Raw genomic sequence first — 18,202 nt, forward strand, 5'->3', positions numbered from 1 at the left:
CCCATCTCTTAAACAAAAAATAAGATTCCCCAGGCCACACCCACTGAAGTCTGACCCCGTAGCACCCAGGAGTCTGTGGGCTCAGCAGCCACTCCAGAGAACCACAGGGACTCTAGAAGTGGGCGTGGCGACGTGATTGTGAATTCTAACTCAGCAGCGCCACGGGCTTCAGTTAGTGATGCGTGTGACGTGCTGGCGAGGTGTCCTCTTCACCCCGCTCTCCAATTCTCACTCACTGGGCCCTTAAGCATAGCAGGGGGTTCCCCGTTTCTATTTCCTGCTCCCCCGTCCCGTGTTGTCCCTGAGCCCACGCACCGCTGCAAGGAGCGCAGCGGAGCAGGCTCTCCCTGCGAACCCCTGCTCACCACGCGCCCTGGCGTACAGGTGGGCGTCGTCAGTGCCTTCGCCCAGACGCTGCGGCGCTACACGTCCCTCAACCACCTGGCGCAGGCGGCCCGGGCAGTGCTGCAGAACACGTCCCAGATCAACCAGATGCTCAGCGACCTCAACCGCGTGGACTTCGCCAACGTGCAGGTGATCTTCTCCACGCCATCCCCGGGGCCTGGGCTTCCCACCCTGCAGCAGAACCAGCAAACCCACAAAGTGGAGCCCACAGCAAAACCCGGCCCCTGGCCCCGAGCCTGGCCACGGTTCTGTTGCATGACTCGGGTCCCAGGCCAAAGCCACCTGCAGCCCCCAGCTCCTCCACACCAGCACCTCTCAGGGCCCTCTGGTGTCCTGGCGCTGGAGCCAACACCTCTGCTCATTTTCCTCACAAAGGCTCCCGGCTTCAAGGATCCTGGCAGCACACTGACCTCCCTGCCTCCCTCTGGCCATTTTCCTGGCTCTGTCCCCTGAGCTTGCCAAAGTGCCGGCCCACAGCAGATCCCGAGCTATGCTTATGTCAGGCCCTGGATTTGTCTGTTAAATGAATAAACGCACACGCATATTTAGAAGTGACCCCTTCAAAACAAAACTAAACGAAGACCTTGTATAGCATGAGGTTTGATCTAGAAAGACCCAGGTATGAGTCCCCAGAAGCCGGGTGGGTCCCCCCTCCGGCTTGCCGCTGTCAAGGTCAAGGGCGAGAAGGCTCGCGCACAGCACAGCGTCCCACCCGAGCACCGCTGGGTCTGGGGAGGGCGGCCGTAGCTGGGGGCCTGCGGTGCTGACGCTGGCCTCCGCCCTGCACAGGAGCAGGCCTCGTGGGTGTGCCAGTGCGAGGAGAGCGTGGTGCAGCGGCTGGAGCAGGATTTCAAGCTGACTCTGCAGCAGCAGAGCTCCCTGGACCAGTGGGCCAGCTGGCTGGACGGCGTGGTCACCCAGGTCCTGAAGCAGCATGCCGGCAGCCCCAGCTTCCCCAGGGCCGCCCGGCAGTTCCTGCTGAAATGGTCCTTTTACAGGTTAGTCCCGCCAGATCTCCGAGAATCCTGATGGGTGGGAGGCTCTGAGAGAAACTTCTAGCGGGTAGGGGGCTCGGCTGGTGAGCTCAGAGAAAAACAGGGCTCAGCAGAGTTGTAGCAGTGCCTAAACCCAGAAAAAACAAGTACCTGGCTGGGGGCCTCACTCCTGACCAGCAGCTTCCAGGGCCTGGGCCACCATGGCCCAAAAACTAACTTGCAAGTTCTGTAGACAGAAATCATGACTGGAGTCTGGGCATGGTGGCTCAAACCTGTAATCCCACTGCTTTGGGAGGCCAAGGCGGGAGGATGGCTTGAGATCAGAGTTCGAGACCAGCCTGAGGAAGATAGCAGGACCTCTATAGAAAGTGAAAAAACTTAGCTGGGCATGGCAGCATGTGCCTGTGGTCCCAGCTACTTGGGAGGCTGAGGTGGGAGGGTCCTTGAGCCCGGGCGGTCCAGGCTGCAGTGAATCAAGATTGCACCACTGCACTCCAACCTGAGCGACGGAGCAAGACCCCATCTCTAAGGGAAAAAAAAAACTATTTCAGATCTGAAGGGCACAAGTCTCCCAATTGAAAAAGCTGCCGACTTTCCCCAAAGAGGCTCCTGGTGAAATTTCAAAACACCAAGCTTGAGAGGCAACCGTAAAAGCTTCTAGAGAGAAGATGACAGGCTGGGGGTGGGAGCAGCGTTAGACTTCTGAACAGCAGTAAAGCCATGTCCTGGGCGTTCTGAAGGGAAATTATTTCCAGGCTGCAGACCTGCCCTGTGCGACCAGGGCCAGGGAACAAGGTCTTCCGGAGGGGTCATCCCCAGGAAAGGCACCAAGATGCCTCCTGCAGTTCTGTCAGGGAGTTTTAGTCTCACTGAGTACATGGAAACGTGTGGATTAAAACAAACAAACAAACAAAAGCGGTTATTACCAGGAAATACAAAGCTGTTCTGTGGCTGGGGGCCCACATGACCCAGCGCATGGGTGAGCTACGGCCACAGGGCCAGATTGTTATCGCCGCCTGTATCAGTCCGTCTCACACTGCTAATCCAGACACACTCAAGACTGGGTAATTTATAAAGAAAAGTAGGTTTAATAGACTCACAGTTCCACACAGCTGGGGAGGCCTCGAAATCATGGCAGAAGGCCAAGGAAGAGCAAAGGCACATCTTATATGGCAGCAGGCAAGGGAGCGTGTGCAGGGAACCCCCCTTTATAAGACCACCCGATGTCATGAGACTCATTCACTCTCAGGAGTACAGCACGGGAAACACCTGCCCCCGTGATTCAATTACCTCCCACTGGGTCCCTCCCACAACACGTGGGGATCGTTACAATTAACAGTGAGATTTGTGGGGGGCACGTGCCGAACCGTATCATCGCCCCAGCTCATTGTGCAAATAAAGTTTTATTGGAACGTCAGCCACACGCATTCGTTCACAGATCAGCTACAGCTGTCACTGCAAACAGAACAGTGTGACTGTTGGGCACAAAGCTGACAATGTTTACTGTCTGGCATGAAAATGAGTTTGCCTGGCTGGGCACAGTGGCTTACGCCTGTAATCCCCACACTTTGGGAGGCTGAGGATGGCGGATCACTTGAGGTCAGGAGTTCAAGTCAGGAGAATCACTTGAATCTGGGAGGAAGAGGTTGTAGTGAGCCGAGATTGTGCCACTGCACTCAAGCCTGGGCGACAAGAGACAAACTCCCCTGGCCACACTGCCTCAGGGCCTTTGCACCTGCCCCCCTCTTGCCTGGAACATCTGTAAATAAGACGGCCCATTCTTTCCCACATTCCATGCCCCACGCCCTGCTTTTCTCCTGGCAGCAACCGTCACCTGTCCCTCGTCATCTCTTCAATTATCTGTTGTCTGTCTCCTGCATGATCAAGCACACTACCCGAGTGCCGGGACCTCGCTTCTGTTTAAATGCTGGCTGAGTGAATGAATGAGAGGAACCCCATGCCTAATAGACTGGGGCTCCACCGTGGACCTAGCACACCTTTGCCACGTAACAGAAACACCAGCGTAGCCAGAAATTACAGTAAAGTCACACTGGGGTAACGGGGGAGGAAGAGCAAGGGAAGAGACAGAGTCGGGATGTCGATGCCCGTCTCCACAGAGGGAAGGCTGCAAGTGGAAATCGGGAAGAGCAGAGAGGACAGGACTGAGGCATCTGCCCGCCAGAGAAGGGCACAGCTCAGAGCTGGAGGGGATCGGGATCACCTCTGCAAGGTGGGGTGCTCTTCACAAGGGAGACCGAGACACTGTTTCACTTCATTCTTTTTTTTTTTTAGACAATCTGACCCTGTCGCCCAGGCTGGAGTGCAGTGGTGCGATCTCGGCTCACTGCAACCCACCTCCCGGGTTCAAGCAATTCTCGTGCCTTAACCTCCCGAGTAGCTGGGATTACAAAAATTAGCTGCATGCCACCAGGCCCGGCTAATTTTTATATTTTTAGTAGAGATGGGGTTTTGCCATGTTGCAACTCTTAACCTCAGGTGATCCACCTGCTTTACCTTACAAAGTGCCAGGATTCCGGGCGTGAGCTACCACACCCAGCCTGACTGCATTCTCTTGTACGTACGGCGCTGTCATACAAATAAAAACGAGGTTTACGGGATTTATTTCTGTAGCACCTGCTAGAAAATGGTAGCAGGTGGGCTGGGGCCTTGGCTGGTTGACCCCCAAGCTCTGGCTGGGCCCCCCTTAGTGGTGGTCAGCCCATGCTTCTGCCCTCTGGGAGCTGTGAGCCCACTGGGAAACCCAGAAATACCGAGGTGACCGCAGGCGATGTTCTGGAAGTACTTTGGACTGAAGCATCGCTCCAGACACTGGGGCTGTGGGTGGGTGGGTGCAGAGTACCAGTCTCTCATCTGCATGGGGAGGCCTTTGGGGAAAGGGGGCTTGGGAGCCAAGCTGGGTGGGTCCAGGGGAGCAGGAAGGGGCTGGGGGCTTCGCAGCTGTGCTTAACACCTAAGTATAGACAGCTTTGGTGGTCCTCATGGTGCGGCTGTCTTTCCTTTTCTCAAGCCTGTGTGTTCTTTTCATTGCTACACTACCGACTACATGTAACTGAGAGTTTATGAAAGTTTACTTCGAGCTGGGGCATTTGGGCATTGGGGGCTGCCTGGCTTGTAGGTCAAAGTTTTTGATCAGGTGCCATTTTATATAAGTCCTTTAGGTCTTATGGGGGACTGAGACAGCGTTCCACTTCCCACCTCATCCCTTTTTTTTTTTTTTTGACACAGAGTCTTGCTCTGTCGTCCAGGCTGGAGTGCAGTGAGGTGACCTCAGCTCACCGCAACCTCTGCCTCCGAGGTTCAAGTGATTCTCCTGCCTCAGCCTCCCAAGTAACTAGAATTACAGGCACCTGCCACCACGCCCGGCTAATTTTCATATTTTTAGTAGAGATGGGTTTTCACCATGTTGGCCAGGCTGGTCTAGAACTCCTGACTTCAAGTGATCCGTCCACCTCGGCCTCCCAAAGTTCTGGGATTACAGGCGTGAGCCACCGTGCCCGGCCCCTTTAGGTCTTACATTAATCCTTAGGTAGGGGCCGCCTCTCCTGGAAAGCATCAGACAGTATTTGCAGCCATCATAGGAAAGACAGTATAGGAGCGGTCATGGCACGTGCCAGTGAAACTGTTTGTGGACATCAAAATGTGAATTTCTTATAGTTTCCACATGCCACCAGATATGATTATTCCTTTGACTTTTTCCAACCATTTCGAACTGTAAAGCATTCTCAGCTCACAGGCTGAGGGCTTTCGGTGATAGACACTAAAACGCCCTGGCCTTTCATCTCATTTTTAGGTGCCTAAAACCACAGGCTGAGGAATGGCAGGAGGTGGCAAGGATACGGGGAAGGTGGGGAAAGGTGCCTCCTGCTGGGGAGACAGGCACCGGCCGCCAGCCTGTGCTCAGACTGGGAGCTGGAAATGTCACTAGAAAGACTCACCAGCTAAGATCCCGTCTCCAGTACCTGTGCCAGCACCAGCCACAACTGTGTTTCCAGCAGCCTGTCGCTTTAGGGCTGACTGCCCGTCTCTCTCTCCTGTCCCCCGGGTGGTCTCTGGAACTGAGAGGGCAGCCCTGCCCTGCCTGTCAGTCACACTGGACCCAGGGTCTCGGCAGCCCGTCGGCCCCCCATAGGCCAGCAGGTCTTAGGATCACTCAGGGTCTGGGTTCCCCAGGGAACACAGAGCAGGGTGCGTGTCGCTGCCATGCAGCCTGGCCCAGGGCCCAGGTTCCATGCTCCCCTGCGCGTCCCCAGCCTCTGTCCACTGTCCCCAGCTCCATGGTGATCCGGGACCTGACCCTGCGCAGCGCCGCCAGCTTTGGCTCCTTCCACCTCATCCGCCTGCTGTACGACGAATACATGTTCTACCTGGTGGAGCACCGCGTCGCTGAGGCCACCGGGGAGACACCGATCGCCGTGATGGGAGAGGTGGGGACCCTGCTCTGCGAGATGGCGGGGGCTCGGGGCTGTGGGGAGAGGGCAGTGGGCTCTGAGCAGCCCAGAGGACACTCGCAGGTCCCACTGCTCTGCCACCCAGACCAATCAGCAGCTCGAAAAAGAACATAGAAACGGGCCCGCTCATGCCAGGACACAGCAGTGTCTTTCAAAAAATCAAAACCAGAAGTTTTATCAGCAACGGGAAGGATCTAGGGTTCTGTCCAAGTTCACCGTCACCATCAAACTGCTGGCTCTGGAAGGAGTTTGTCCTTGGGCGTCCTGCTGCGCAGGAGAGGCCCTGGACACAGCACCCAAGGTTTTCTTTTTATCGTGGTCACATACGCAAAGGGTGATAGCGTATGTTCACACGCTGGTGTGGCCAGGTCAGAGCCTGGTTCCCCGCCTGGCTGAGCTGCGTTCCGGTGCGTGGCCGGCCGCTCATCCCTCCGTGCCTGCGTCCTGCTCCCTCTTTCTGGCTGTTGTGAATGGTGCTGCCATTTGCAGGAGTGGTTTTGTGTGCACACCTATGTTCAGTTCTGTGGGGTCCACGCCTCGGAGTGGCCCTGCCGGGCTGCATGGGGTTGCCTTGAGGAAGAAACACGGTGACGCTTGATGAATGGCAGGGTCCCGGCACTCTTACCACAACACTCTCAGAGTAGGTCAGGGCCCCACAGCGTGCGCAGAAACTGGAAGCTGTCTGTTCTCTGCACGTTGGCATGGACACCGGGCTCTGGGGCAGCCAGGGAGTGGTTTTCATGCTGTGTACACACCTTAGGGAGCAGAGATAGCTCAGCCCACAGTCCTTCCATGCCACCTTAAAACCTGGAGCAGCCACACCCAGGGGACCTACCTGGGGCGCCAGCTCTTGTCCCCTCGCTGCCCCAAGCAATCAGCACCCTCCACCCCCAGCAGCTCCCAGAGGCGGCCTGGACAGGGGACAGGGGACCCGCCTAGACACCTGGCAGCATCAGAGCCCCTTCTCAGGGCAGACCCCAGTTGCTTTACTGTGAATGGAGGACGTGGCTCCAGGCAAGGTTGGGCCAGCATCCCCAGAGCCTCCAAAGAGCAACTGCCACCCCTCTGCAAGCGCCCTGACTCCGGGTTTCTCTTTCAGTTCAATGATCTTGCCTCTCTGTCGCTGACGCTGCTTGACAAAGGTGGGTGCGTCTATGGCTTTCCCGCCACGGCCCTCGGTGGGTTGGAGGGGGTGGCCTGTCTGCCCCATTGCATGACGAGCAGGTGGAAATCCGGGCAGCCCTGGGTGATGGTGAGGGTGCCGGGATCTGGCATCTGGATGGCGGGTGATGCCTGGGCAGCAGACATCCCTGCAGACTGGCTTGGCTGGGTCTCAGAGTGCGGCCCTGCCTCTGGGTAGCTGCTGCCCAGGGACCTCTGCACCAGCCCCGGACCAGGCAGCCCCTGGTCTCCTGCGCCCACTCCCGGCAGAAGAGTGGGACAGGCAGGCCAGAGAGACCCTGTGCCCCGTTCCCTACCCCATGTGGTGGGAGGACCCCAGAGGCCCCAGGCCCGTCGGCACTGGGGAAGAGAGGCACAGGGCAGAGGCTCTTTCGCCTGGTCCGACCTGGGGGCACCTCTGGGTGACCAGGCAGGTTGAGGAGGACAGGTCAGCCTGGAGCAGAGGCCAAGGTGGGGTCCGCGGGCTGCCGTGTGTCCTCGGCACCTTGCCTGGCGTGCCGGAGCAGCTCTCGGAACGTGCGCTTCCACCTCTCCCTCCCGTGCCCTCCTGATGATGGACACTGACCCTGACCCTCCCTCCGCAGACGACATGAGTGATGAGCAGCGCGGCAGCGAGGCAGGCCCGGACGCCCGCAGCCTGGGTGAGCCCCTGGTGAAGCGTGAGCGCAGCGACCCCAACCACTCCCTGCAGGGCATCTAACCCCGCGGGGCTCCGGAAGATGCCACCCAGTTGCTCTGGGAACCTGGACTTCACCGGCTCCACCGAATTAGTGCCTCTTAGACGATGCGATGTTTACTTTGACTCAGGTGGGGGCTCCAGGGTCAGCGTGCCCTTAAAGGCCGAGATAGTTCAAGAAGAAAAGCAGTTGTTGAAGCTGCGGAAGCTCAGGCCGGGGCTTCCACTGGCTGTGGCTGTGCTCCGGGTCCCCGGGCCCCTGTGCAGCCACCAGGGCCATACCAGACCGTGGGTTCCTTGTTCTGGACACACCCGCCTCTGCTGGAACACTGGGCTTTGGCCCCAGACCCTTTAAGAGCTAAAGGGGCTGTGCAGAGAGTGCTGGCCCTTGCACTCAACTGGAACCAATTTTCACCGTAATTTAAAAATTTTTAAAAATCTGGCAGAGCCCAAATAGTAAGGGACGGCATCTCCCCTCCTACCTGCCAGTGTTGGGCGGGCACAGAGCGCCCTGGAGTACCTCAGGAATGGAAAGAGGAGTGCCCTTGTCTGGTACCACCGTGTGGAGAGACCCCCCTGGGCCCGGCGCCCTGTGGCCTGTCAGAGCCAGACCACCCTGCCTAATGCACTGAGGCGGGAGGCCAGCTGGTTGCAGGGACCCATCTCCAGATGCCGGAGGACTTGAGGGGCAGCTGACAGTTGCTGTGCCCCAGACAGACCCACGGCTCAAAAGAGAACAAGCCACAGAAATGGGACAGCTCATGCCAGAACACAGCAGTGTCTTTCAAAAAATCAAAACCACAGTTGTACCAGCAACGGGAAGGATCAGGGATTCTGTCCAAGTTCACCGTCACCATCAAGCTGCTGGCTCTGGAAGGAGTTTGTCCAACAGGGTCAGTGTCACAGCCGTGACTTCAGAAAGCAGCCATCCCGCGTGGCCTTGTCCAAACAGCAGTGCCTGCGTCCCGGTCCACAGAGTCTTCCAGAACACCTCCCTCTGAATCAATCCGGAGTACCCTAACCCCCAGTGAGTCCCACCTTGACCTCTCCAAAGTCAAAACTCTTCTCTGGGGACAAATAAATATTCGGGACTTTCGAAGCCCCGAACTTGAGACACCGAATTTGTCTCCATGGAAACACGTAGCCACTGCACCTGGACAGCTGCGTGCTGGAGTTCTGTCCCCAAACCAGCTGCAAAGAAGGAAGACGAGCCTCAGCCCAGGACGCCCCTTCTAACAAAATGCAATCGTTTTCTCTTGGAAAAATGTTTATGCCAATAGTTTTGTGCTCTAATTGTTACTAGAATGTTTCTTAGGAATGTGTACATTGCAGTATATTCAGTCCCAAATATTTTGTTCTCATTCACCAGAAGGTACTAATGTCAGCTCAAGTGGCCTTTAAAAACCTTACTTCCCCGCTGGCAGGAGCTCAGAGCATCGCCCGGCCTGCGCCGGAGCCGAGGGCAGGAAGAGAAAGATGCGTGCTCACTTTAGACATGAAAAGTCCGGAATCATCACACTGTTTGTCATACAGTGCAAACCTTAGGTGAAATTGGACAGAAAGAATGTCTTTAAAATAGACGTCTCCTCTCCTGGGAGACGCTGAAGCAACGGTTAACGGATTGTAATGCCCGGCTTTTCCTCACTCCTGGTAACCAATACAAGCTGGTTTCTGCCTTAGGCTCTGGCCTGTCTTTCCAATCCACAAGGAGGAGCAGAGGTGGCAGCGGAGCCACGTGCCTCCTGGCCCTGGTCTGGTTTTTCATAGCAGTAAACACAGTGAGCGTGCCCATTTTCAGAGTCCCCATCCACACCCCAGCCCCTGTACCCCCTGCCCTGGGACACCAGCCCGCCAGGCTTGGGCCACTCAAGACCCAGAGGGGAAGCCACGGAGGCGCCCCTGCACTTGCCTGTGGGCTCCCTGGGGACGTCCTTGTGCCTTCCAGAAGGAGCCCGGGCCCCACGCTTCCTAGCAAGGCCCGCCCTGAGCCAGTGATGACACAGAAACTGTTCTGTCCAGGATGGTCAATGTCTCCTGTTGACATTTTTTTTTTTTAAGAGACAAGGTCTCATTTGATCACCCAGGCTGGAGTGCAGTGGCACTGTCATAGCTCACTGCAGCCTCAACCTCTTGGGCTCAGGTGATCCTCCCACTTCAACCTCCCCAAGTAGCTGGGACTATAGGTATGCACCACTACATCCAGCTAATTCTTTTAAAAAAAAATGATCGGCCGGGCGCAGTGGCTCATGCCTGTAATCCCAGCACTTTGGGAGGCCGAGGCGGGTGGATCACAAGGTCAAGAGATCGAGACCATCCTGGTCAACATGGTGAAACCCCGTCTCTACTAAAAATACAAAAAATTAGCTGGACATGGTGGCGCGTGCCTTTAATCCCAGCTACTCAGGAGGCTGAGGCAGGAGAATTGCCTGAACCCAGGAGGCGGAGGTTGCGGTGAGCCGAGATCGCGCCATTGCACTCCAGCCTGGGTAACGAGAGCGAAACTCCGTCTCAAAAAAAAAAAAAAAAATGATGGGGTCTTGCTATGTTGCCCAGGCTGGACTTGAACTCCTTGGCCTAAGTGATCCCTTCACTTGGCCGCCCAAAGTGCTGGGATTACAGGTGTGAGCCACCACCCCAGCCTCCTGTTTACATTTGTTACAGGCTAGACCCACTTGCAGGTAGCAGAGGAAGCAGGTGCACCAGTCTCGGATGTGACCCACTGCTTGTCCTCAGGGTTGACTTGGTACAGTTGGGGCCAAACTTCAGAATCACTGAGAATCAGCGCATGCGCTTGCTCAAAAATGGCCGATTCCTGGACCACATCCGCAGGAGCCTGACTCGGCGGGACTCGGGGGGAGGCCAGGAAGCGAGTTGTTGCTGCTCTTCCCTCTCAGAGAACTCTGGTGGGGGCTATAGGACTTTGAGGAAACCCTGCAGAGGAATGGGCTCAGGAACCAGGCAGGGCCCTGGTTGTCCCACAGAGGCTAATACAGTTCCCTGTCAGCTGCCCCTAAATCTGTTTCTCGAGTGCCAGGCCAGTGCTCCGTATGCCCCCAGGGACACTCAGCCTTTGCCCCAGCCCAGGCCTCTCTGTCCCAGCCGACACTAGAATCGCCCCTCACTTCCCTGGGCTGGGACTCCAGGACCCCATTGTGTCCTGATGGTGCCAACTTCAGCCAGGGAGTCTGCTCGCCTCACCTCCTGCTGGGCCACAATTTCAGACCTTCCCCCAGCTGAGACCCCTGAGCCAAATTAGGCAAATGCCAACTCCCCCGCCTCCCCAGCCCCTGAAGAGCCAAGCCCAGTGCAGACTGCAGGGCCCAGAGTAGGAGAACCAAGCCCTGCCTGTGGGGCCTGAGAGGCGGGAGGGAGTGCGAGCTCAGAGCATGGGGGATGGTGCCATCTCCTCTTCCTGATGACCTAAGGTAGGTGTAATCCCCATTGTACACGTGTGAAAAGCAAGGCTGCTGGCTGGAATGCAGACGTGATGGCTGGAGCGCAGTAGCCACGGTAGACCTCAAGGTGGAAGCCACATGATAAGGATGGGAAAGCAATGAGTCAGAAGGAGCCTGGGTCCCTGGAGATGATGGAGCTGCCATTACAGCCCTGATCTCCAGACAGACGTCAGCAAGGAGGGGTGCCGGGGCCCCAGAGATGTCCCTGCCGTCACAAACGGTCTGGCGTCAGGAACTCCAGTGTAAGATTGGAGGTGTCTGCAGACACCATAGCTGCCCCAGCGTGCTAAGAAGCGGGCGATGCTCCAGCTGGAGTGCCCCCCAGCCAACCCCATTTTCCTCCCGCCTCTGACTGCTGCCCCTCTGCACCTGGGTCCTGCCCACTCCTCTCCGCCTTCTACCCCCCAGTCACCTCAGCCATTCCCATGATGGCAATACCCTCCACGTGCTGCTGACTTCACCTCTGCTCAGAGCTCATGGGTGCCTGGCCCTCGGCAGAGCAAGGCAGCAGCCCAGCATCTGGCCATCCAGACCTCCTCCCCGTGTCTCCATCACAGCGTGGGGAGCACCGTCTGTCCACCCACATTGCCCCGCCCCTTGGCCCTGCTCCTCAAAATGCCTGTGATCTGACCGCTTCTCCGCTTCCTCTTTGCTACTCCCCAGCTCCTCCTAGCCCAGGAGAGGCAGAGTGGTGAGGATTAGACTGCGCAGGTGTGAGGCAGCTCCATGGTCATTCACTGTGCCCTCAAGTCAGTTACCTTCCTCAGTTTCTCCATCTGGAAGAGATAATAAAAATACCTCACTGTGTTGTGAGAAAGAAGGTCAATATACAGAAAGCAATGGACTAAGCCTCCAAGAGTTGTTTCTCCTCGGCACTGCAGATACTGCAGACGGTGGGGTGTCAGATAATTCTCTGAGGTGGGTCCGTCCTGGGCACTGCAGGGTGCTGAGCAGTGTCCCTGGCCTCCACCCACTCCATGCCAAGAGCACTCCAGCCCAATCCTAGTAAGCAAAAATGTCTCTGGACACTGCCAGAGACATCTCCCAGTATTGCCTGGGAGACACCTTCCTCTTTGGCATTCATCTTAATTAGCGCTTCTTCCGGGAAGCCTTCCTGGATGTTCCCTGGATAGATTAGGGTCACTTAGACCCAGATTCCCCTACCATACTTTATAGTAATTGTTTGCAAATCTATCTTTCCCATAGCTCTGTGAGTGAGTAGCTATCGTTTGCCTTGTTCAAATGGATTTCCCAAATCCATCACAGCGCATGCTCAGCAAACATTGAGGGCGTGACGGAGTGAAGAGGGCTTCCAGGAGAAGGCGTTCTTCACGGTGGTCCTGGGAAGGTAGGTGCTGTGCCATGGAGGAGAAAAAATATCCAGAGGAGGGATGAGGAATTCCAAAGAAACTGGGTTTTTGACGTAATCAAAGCTGGGCTTTAGGAAGGTGTATTCGGGTAGGGTGGATTCCACGGGAAGAAAGAGGAGCAGGGAGGTCAATTAGGCACTTGTTAAAATCGCACAAGTGAGACGAGTGGAGAGCTGCGGCTGTGGGATGGAGAAGAGGCACACAGGAGCCACGTGGAGATCAAGCTGGTGGCTTACACCTGGTTGGTTGGTTTTTTTTGTGTGTAGTTTGCTTTGCTTGTTTGTTTGAGACAGAGTCTTGCTCTGTCGCCCAGGCTGGAGTACAGTGGCACGATCTTGGCTCACTGCAACCTCTTAAATTAATCTCAACTAATTGCAATCCTGGGTTTAAGCGATTCTCCCCGTCAGCCTCCTGAGTAGCTGGGATTACAGGCGTGCGTCACCATGCCTGGTTAATTTTTGTATTTTTAATAGAGACGGAGTTTTGCTGTGTCGGCCAGGCTGGTCTCAAACTCCTGGCCTCAGGTGATCCAGTCACCTCAGCCTCCCAAAGTGCTGGGATTATAGGCGTGAGTCACCACACTTGACCATTTTTTCTTTCTGATGAACCAGGATAAAACTCTAATTAAAACATCAGGAGTGATGATGTAATAAAGATAAATATAGCTTTACAAAATTTTCATTTCAAAAAGCCAGGCACAGTGGCTCACGCCTGTAATCCCAGCACCTTGGGAGTCCAAGGCAGGTGGATCACTTGAGGTCAGGAGTTCGAGACCAGCCTGACCAACATGGTGAAACCTCATCTCTACTAAAAATACCAAAAGTTAGCTGGGTGTACTGGCGGGTGCCTGTAATCCCAGTTATTCAGGAGGCCGAGACAGGAGAATCACTTGAACCCGGGAGGCGGAGGTTGTAGTGAGCTGAAATTGTGCCACTGCACTCCAGCCCGGGCAACAACAGCAAAACTCTACCTCAGAAAAAAAAAAAAATTTTTGTTTCAGCATATGTGTGAGTGCACATATACACATGCATTTATGGTATTAGGCTGCAATGTAAAATGCATTGAGTATGCCTAGGTCTCAAAAACCACAGTACCATATATGCATGAGTATAGGTGCACTCATACAGGGGCTCTCAGGAGGGCTGAGAGTTGTTCTCAGCCTATTGTGAAATCATGGGCCCCTCCTGGAACCCTGTCATGAACGTTTTGTGGGGTTTTGCTCTCTAGCATCGCCCTGCTTCTCTTGAAGGAGTGACCTTCCTCCTGTGGCTTTAAATGCTGTCTCTGTGTGGGTGGCTCTCATATTGAAGGAGGCTGTTCCAGGAGGGAAGGGAGGGAATGAGCTCAGTGTGTTGTGGGTGGGGGGAACAGTGAGGGGGCTGGTGTCACTGCACAGAGTGAATGGCAGGGCAGGAGGTTGAGGAAGTCTGCTAATAGGATGGGGGCTTCCTAGATCCCGGGCAGGAGTTGGGATTCCACTGGCTGCCTCCACTTGGATGTGTCAAATGGCATCTCACACCACTGGTTGGGCACACAGAGCCTAATATGTATTTATTACTCAATAAATATTTGATGGAATGGCCAGGCATGGTGGTTCACGCCTGTCATCCCAGCACTTTGGGAGGCCAAAGCGTGCGGATCACCTGAGGTCAGGAGTTCAAGTCCAGAGTGTCCGACGTGGTGAAACCCCACCTCTACTACAAATACAAAAGTTAGTAGGATGTGGTGGCGGACACCTGTAAATCCCAGCTCCCTGGGAGGCTGAGGAAGGAGAATCGCTCAAACCCGGGAGGTGGAGGTTGCAGTGAGCCAAGATTGTGCAAGCCTGGCGACAGAGTGAGACTCCATCTCAAAAAAAAAAAAAAAAATGATGGAGGAATGAATTGGATTGGGGGTGAGCACAGATTAATGTGCCCTACCCTGCTGACCCCCGCAACACGTTCTCCTTAGACTCTGAACCCTGAGCTGAAGGGTGAGCCTGGCAGCAGTCAAAATTCAGGCACCCTAGGGGGGCACACCTGCGGATTCTCCTCAGTGAGCTTCAGTTCTGAGACCCGCTGGAGCTGTTGGTTGCTTCTTTCTTTTTGATCTCGTGCACATCCTCATAACCTTCCAGCAAATTCCTCCTGGGCTTACATTTTCCAGAACTGGTTTCAGGGCGTTGCAGTCAGTCTCCAAACAGATACAACCTCAGCACCCAGGAATATTCTAGCTGGTCTCAGAAGGGGATTCTCAGACCTCGTGAAGCCCTCCTGAGATGACAGCTTGTTTTCAAGGTGGCGCGTCCATATGGCTTGGCAACCGCAGCAGCGGGCTGGGAGCGAGGTGCAGCTATGACTCCCTGCCTACACTTACATGGCCTGGCTCATGGAAGATGCCAGAACCCCAGCAGATGCAGAGCTTAGAGTCCCGGTAGGTTTAGTTACCCAGAAGGCAGCCAACTGACCTTTTTCCTGGACTTGAGTTTTGATTCGTCCCAATCCTCTGTTGCCCCCCAGTGGTCACTCTGTGACACAGCCTCTTCGTTTTTGCGCGGGGACACAGAAAGGGGGATTTTGCCCAGAAGCCTGGCTGATTTACTTATTTGCAATGATGCACAATAAGTAAGATGAAACAAGACAAGGGAGTGAGTGAGCTGATTTCCTTCCTTCTCTTCCTCGAATATTTCCTGTTTACAAAGGCTCAAAATATCTCCCCAGGAGACACTCAACATACGATGGGAAAAAATCACCAGGCAAACACCATTTAAAACAAGCAATCTTGGCTGGGCAGCTTGGCCAGGTGCTGTGGCTCACTCCTGTAATCCCAGCACTTTGGGAGGCTGAAGCAGGCAGATCACTTGAGCTCACAAGTTTGAGACCAGCCTGGCTAACACGGTGAAATCCCATCACCACTAATAATACAAAAATTAGCTGGGCCTGGTGGTGCACACCCTTAGTCCCAGCTACTCAGGAGGCTGATGCATGAGAATTGCTTGAACCTGGGAGGCAGAGGTCGCTGTGAGTCAAAATTGCACCATTGCACTCCAGCCTGGGTGACAGAGAGAGACTCTGTCTCAAAAAAAAAAAAAAGTATAAATCGTCATGATGTGCCCTTGCTAGGGTGCACAGACACAGACACGAATCGCTTCTGTGTAATCTCTGCCAAAAATGCAAAACCTGAGTTTCGCTGCGAGGAAACATTAAGCTAAACCCAAAGTTCAGGGACATTCTACAAAATAATTGCGCAGTACTCATTGGAAATGGCGTTGTCAACAAAAACATGTAAAAACAGAGGAAATAATCCAGACTAAAGGAAATTAAGGAGAAATGATACCTAAATGCAAGACAGAAACTAGGACTAAATCCTGGAACAGAAAAAGGACACGAGCTGAACAGATGAAATGTGAATAAGGTTTACACATTAGTGAATAATAGTTCTGTATCAATGCAAATTTCCTGGTTTTGATCAGGGTGTAAATATCTGGGGAAGTTGATGGAGGCTATGTGGAATTCTCTGTACTATTTTTAAAACTTTTTTAAAGCCTGAATTTATTTTTAGTTTATTTTAAAAGTTAATTTAAAATAAAGAGGCTGTGCACCGTGGCTCACACCTATAATCCCAGCACTTTGGGAGGTCAAGGTGGACAGATCACCTGAGGTCAGGAGTTCAAGACCAGCCCAGCCAACATAATGAAACCCTGTCTCTTCTAAAAATACAAAAAAGAGCCAGGCATGGTGATACACGCCTGTAATCCCATCTACTCAGGAGGCTGAGCAGGAGAATTGCTTGAACCCAGGAGGCAGAGGTTGCAGTGAGCCAAGATTGTGCCATTGCACTCCAGCCTGGGGTGACAGACGGAGACTCCATCTCAAAAAAAAAAAAAAAAAGAGAGAGAGAGAGAGAAAGCAGTTGATCAGAAGGAAACAGGAATGTGTCACTGAGCGAAGTAAAGGCTTGGGAATTCGGCGGTGGCACCCTGGGCTCTCCACCTCCCAGCACTGCTGACCCCTGGTTGCAGACCAGGTCGTGTGAAGGAGAAATGTGGCCCAATCACAAGTTAACAGGATCCAGCCCAGCTTTCTTCCAGAGAGAGGCAATTCCAGTCCCAAATCCCTGGCTGATGTGCCTAGTTTGGGTCAGGGGTTCCTGCCACCATGGGCAAGGGGCCACCGTGGGTCATATCTAACATTCTGTTGTCAGGAACAGGGAAGGCAGATGAACTAACGAGGCATCCATGATGAAGTCCCTCCAGCGCCACCTGACTCCCAGCTCCTTGAGGGCAGGAAGTGTGCTTGGTTATCTCTGGGTCCTCAATCTCAGTGTGGGCTGCGCACAGAGCCGGCACTGAAGCACTGTCCCAGGAGTTAAAGAAACCTATGACTAACAGAAATTCCTGGATAAGAAAGAACTTGCTGAAACTCCCTCTGCTTGTAAGATAACTGGCTGAAACCAGTTGGAACCAATATGGTGGACTGGAGTTTGCCCAGAACGAGCTTGCTGATGTCACCTCAATTTCCACCACATGTTTTAGACTCCCCCTGAATTTGCACATGTGAGCCATGAGGAGGCATGAAGAGATAACTGCACATGCCAGAGAACTTTCCAGACCTCCTCTTTCCTTCTGCCAATCACCTACCTACTAATCCCACAATCCACTCCCTAAACCTCTTCTAATAAAGGTATTCACCGCCTTACGGTGGGTGTGGTGTCTCAGGCCTATAATCCCAGCCCTTTGGGAGGCAGAGGGAGGAGGATCGCTCGATGCCAAGAGTTTGAGACCAGCCTGGGCAACATAGCAAGACGCCATCACACACAGAAAAGGTACGGTGTTAAAGCTGGCAGGGGGCGAGAGCTTTGATTTGGACTCCCATCTGCTTTCAAGTCAACTTCCAATAAAAAGTTTTTCTCAAAAACCCCGTGTCCTAGCACTGGCTCCTGGCGCATCAGGCAGAAATAAAACCCAACATGCTGGCTCCCTGCCCATGACAGGAAGATGAAAACTGAATTACAGCTGTGAAGGCCCCTTTTCCTGAAGCCCAGCTGCAGAAGCCATTGTCCTCCTTGGCTGCAGAGGAGAGAGGGCCATAGTCTTCAGAGCTCAGTCTGGGCTCAGGGGATCCTCGGAGACCTGTATCCTGGTGAGCCAAGGAGGAAGCAGACAGCAGGGAGGCCAATCAGCAGTTATGGGCAAGTCATTTAAAGCCCTCCCGTTTCCTGCCTCCAACACCTGGAATTAGGTGAAACCCCCAACTCCCCACCGCAGCCTCCAAGGCCCTGCACGCTCCCTCCCTGAGCTCATCTGTGCCGCTTCTCTCTGGTCACTCAGCTCTAGCCACACCGAGCTCCTCACCATCTAAAAATATTCCCTTAGCTGGGCGCAGTGGCTCACACCTGTAATCCCAGCACTTTGGGGGGCCGAGGCAGGTGGATCACTTGAGGTCAGGAGTTCGAGACCAGCCTGGCCAACATGGTAAAACCCTATCTCTACTAAAAATACATAAATTAGCTGGGCGTGGTGGCAGGTGCCTGTATTCCCAGCTACTCAGGAGGCTGAGGCAAGAGAATCGCTTGAATGTGAGAGGCAGAGGTTGCAGTGAGCCAAGATCCTGCCACTGCACTCCAGCCTGGGAGAGAGTGAGACTCCATCTCAAAAAAAAAAAAAAAAAAA

The 18,202-nt window shown here is 54.3% G+C and overlaps 1 protein-coding gene across 2 annotated transcripts in view; it reads left to right on the forward strand.

The window, feature by feature from the left end:
• The window catches only part of RFX2 (regulatory factor X2), a 119,763-nt gene extending 110,311 nt beyond the window's left edge, over positions 1–9,452 (forward strand). For both annotated transcript variants that reach the window (XM_021676793.2, XM_021676795.2), the window contains 5 exons: positions 385–534; positions 1,195–1,403; positions 5,692–5,845; positions 6,969–7,011; positions 7,636–9,452. In XM_021676793.2, coding sequence (XP_021532468.2) covers positions 385–534; positions 1,195–1,403; positions 5,692–5,845; positions 6,969–7,011; positions 7,636–7,751 — 672 coding nt within the window. In that variant the 3' untranslated portion in view covers positions 7,752–9,452. The remainder of the gene's footprint in view (positions 1–384; positions 535–1,194; positions 1,404–5,691; positions 5,846–6,968; positions 7,012–7,635) is intronic.
• The last annotated feature ends 8,750 nt before the right edge of the window (positions 9,453–18,202 follow it).

Source organism: Aotus nancymaae, unplaced genomic scaffold (assembly GCF_030222135.1).
Source record: "Aotus nancymaae isolate 86718 unplaced genomic scaffold, 86718_ANA_hifiasm-v0.15.2.pri h1tg000028l, whole genome shotgun sequence".
Taxonomy (NCBI): Eukaryota; Metazoa; Chordata; class Mammalia; order Primates; family Aotidae; genus Aotus; species Aotus nancymaae.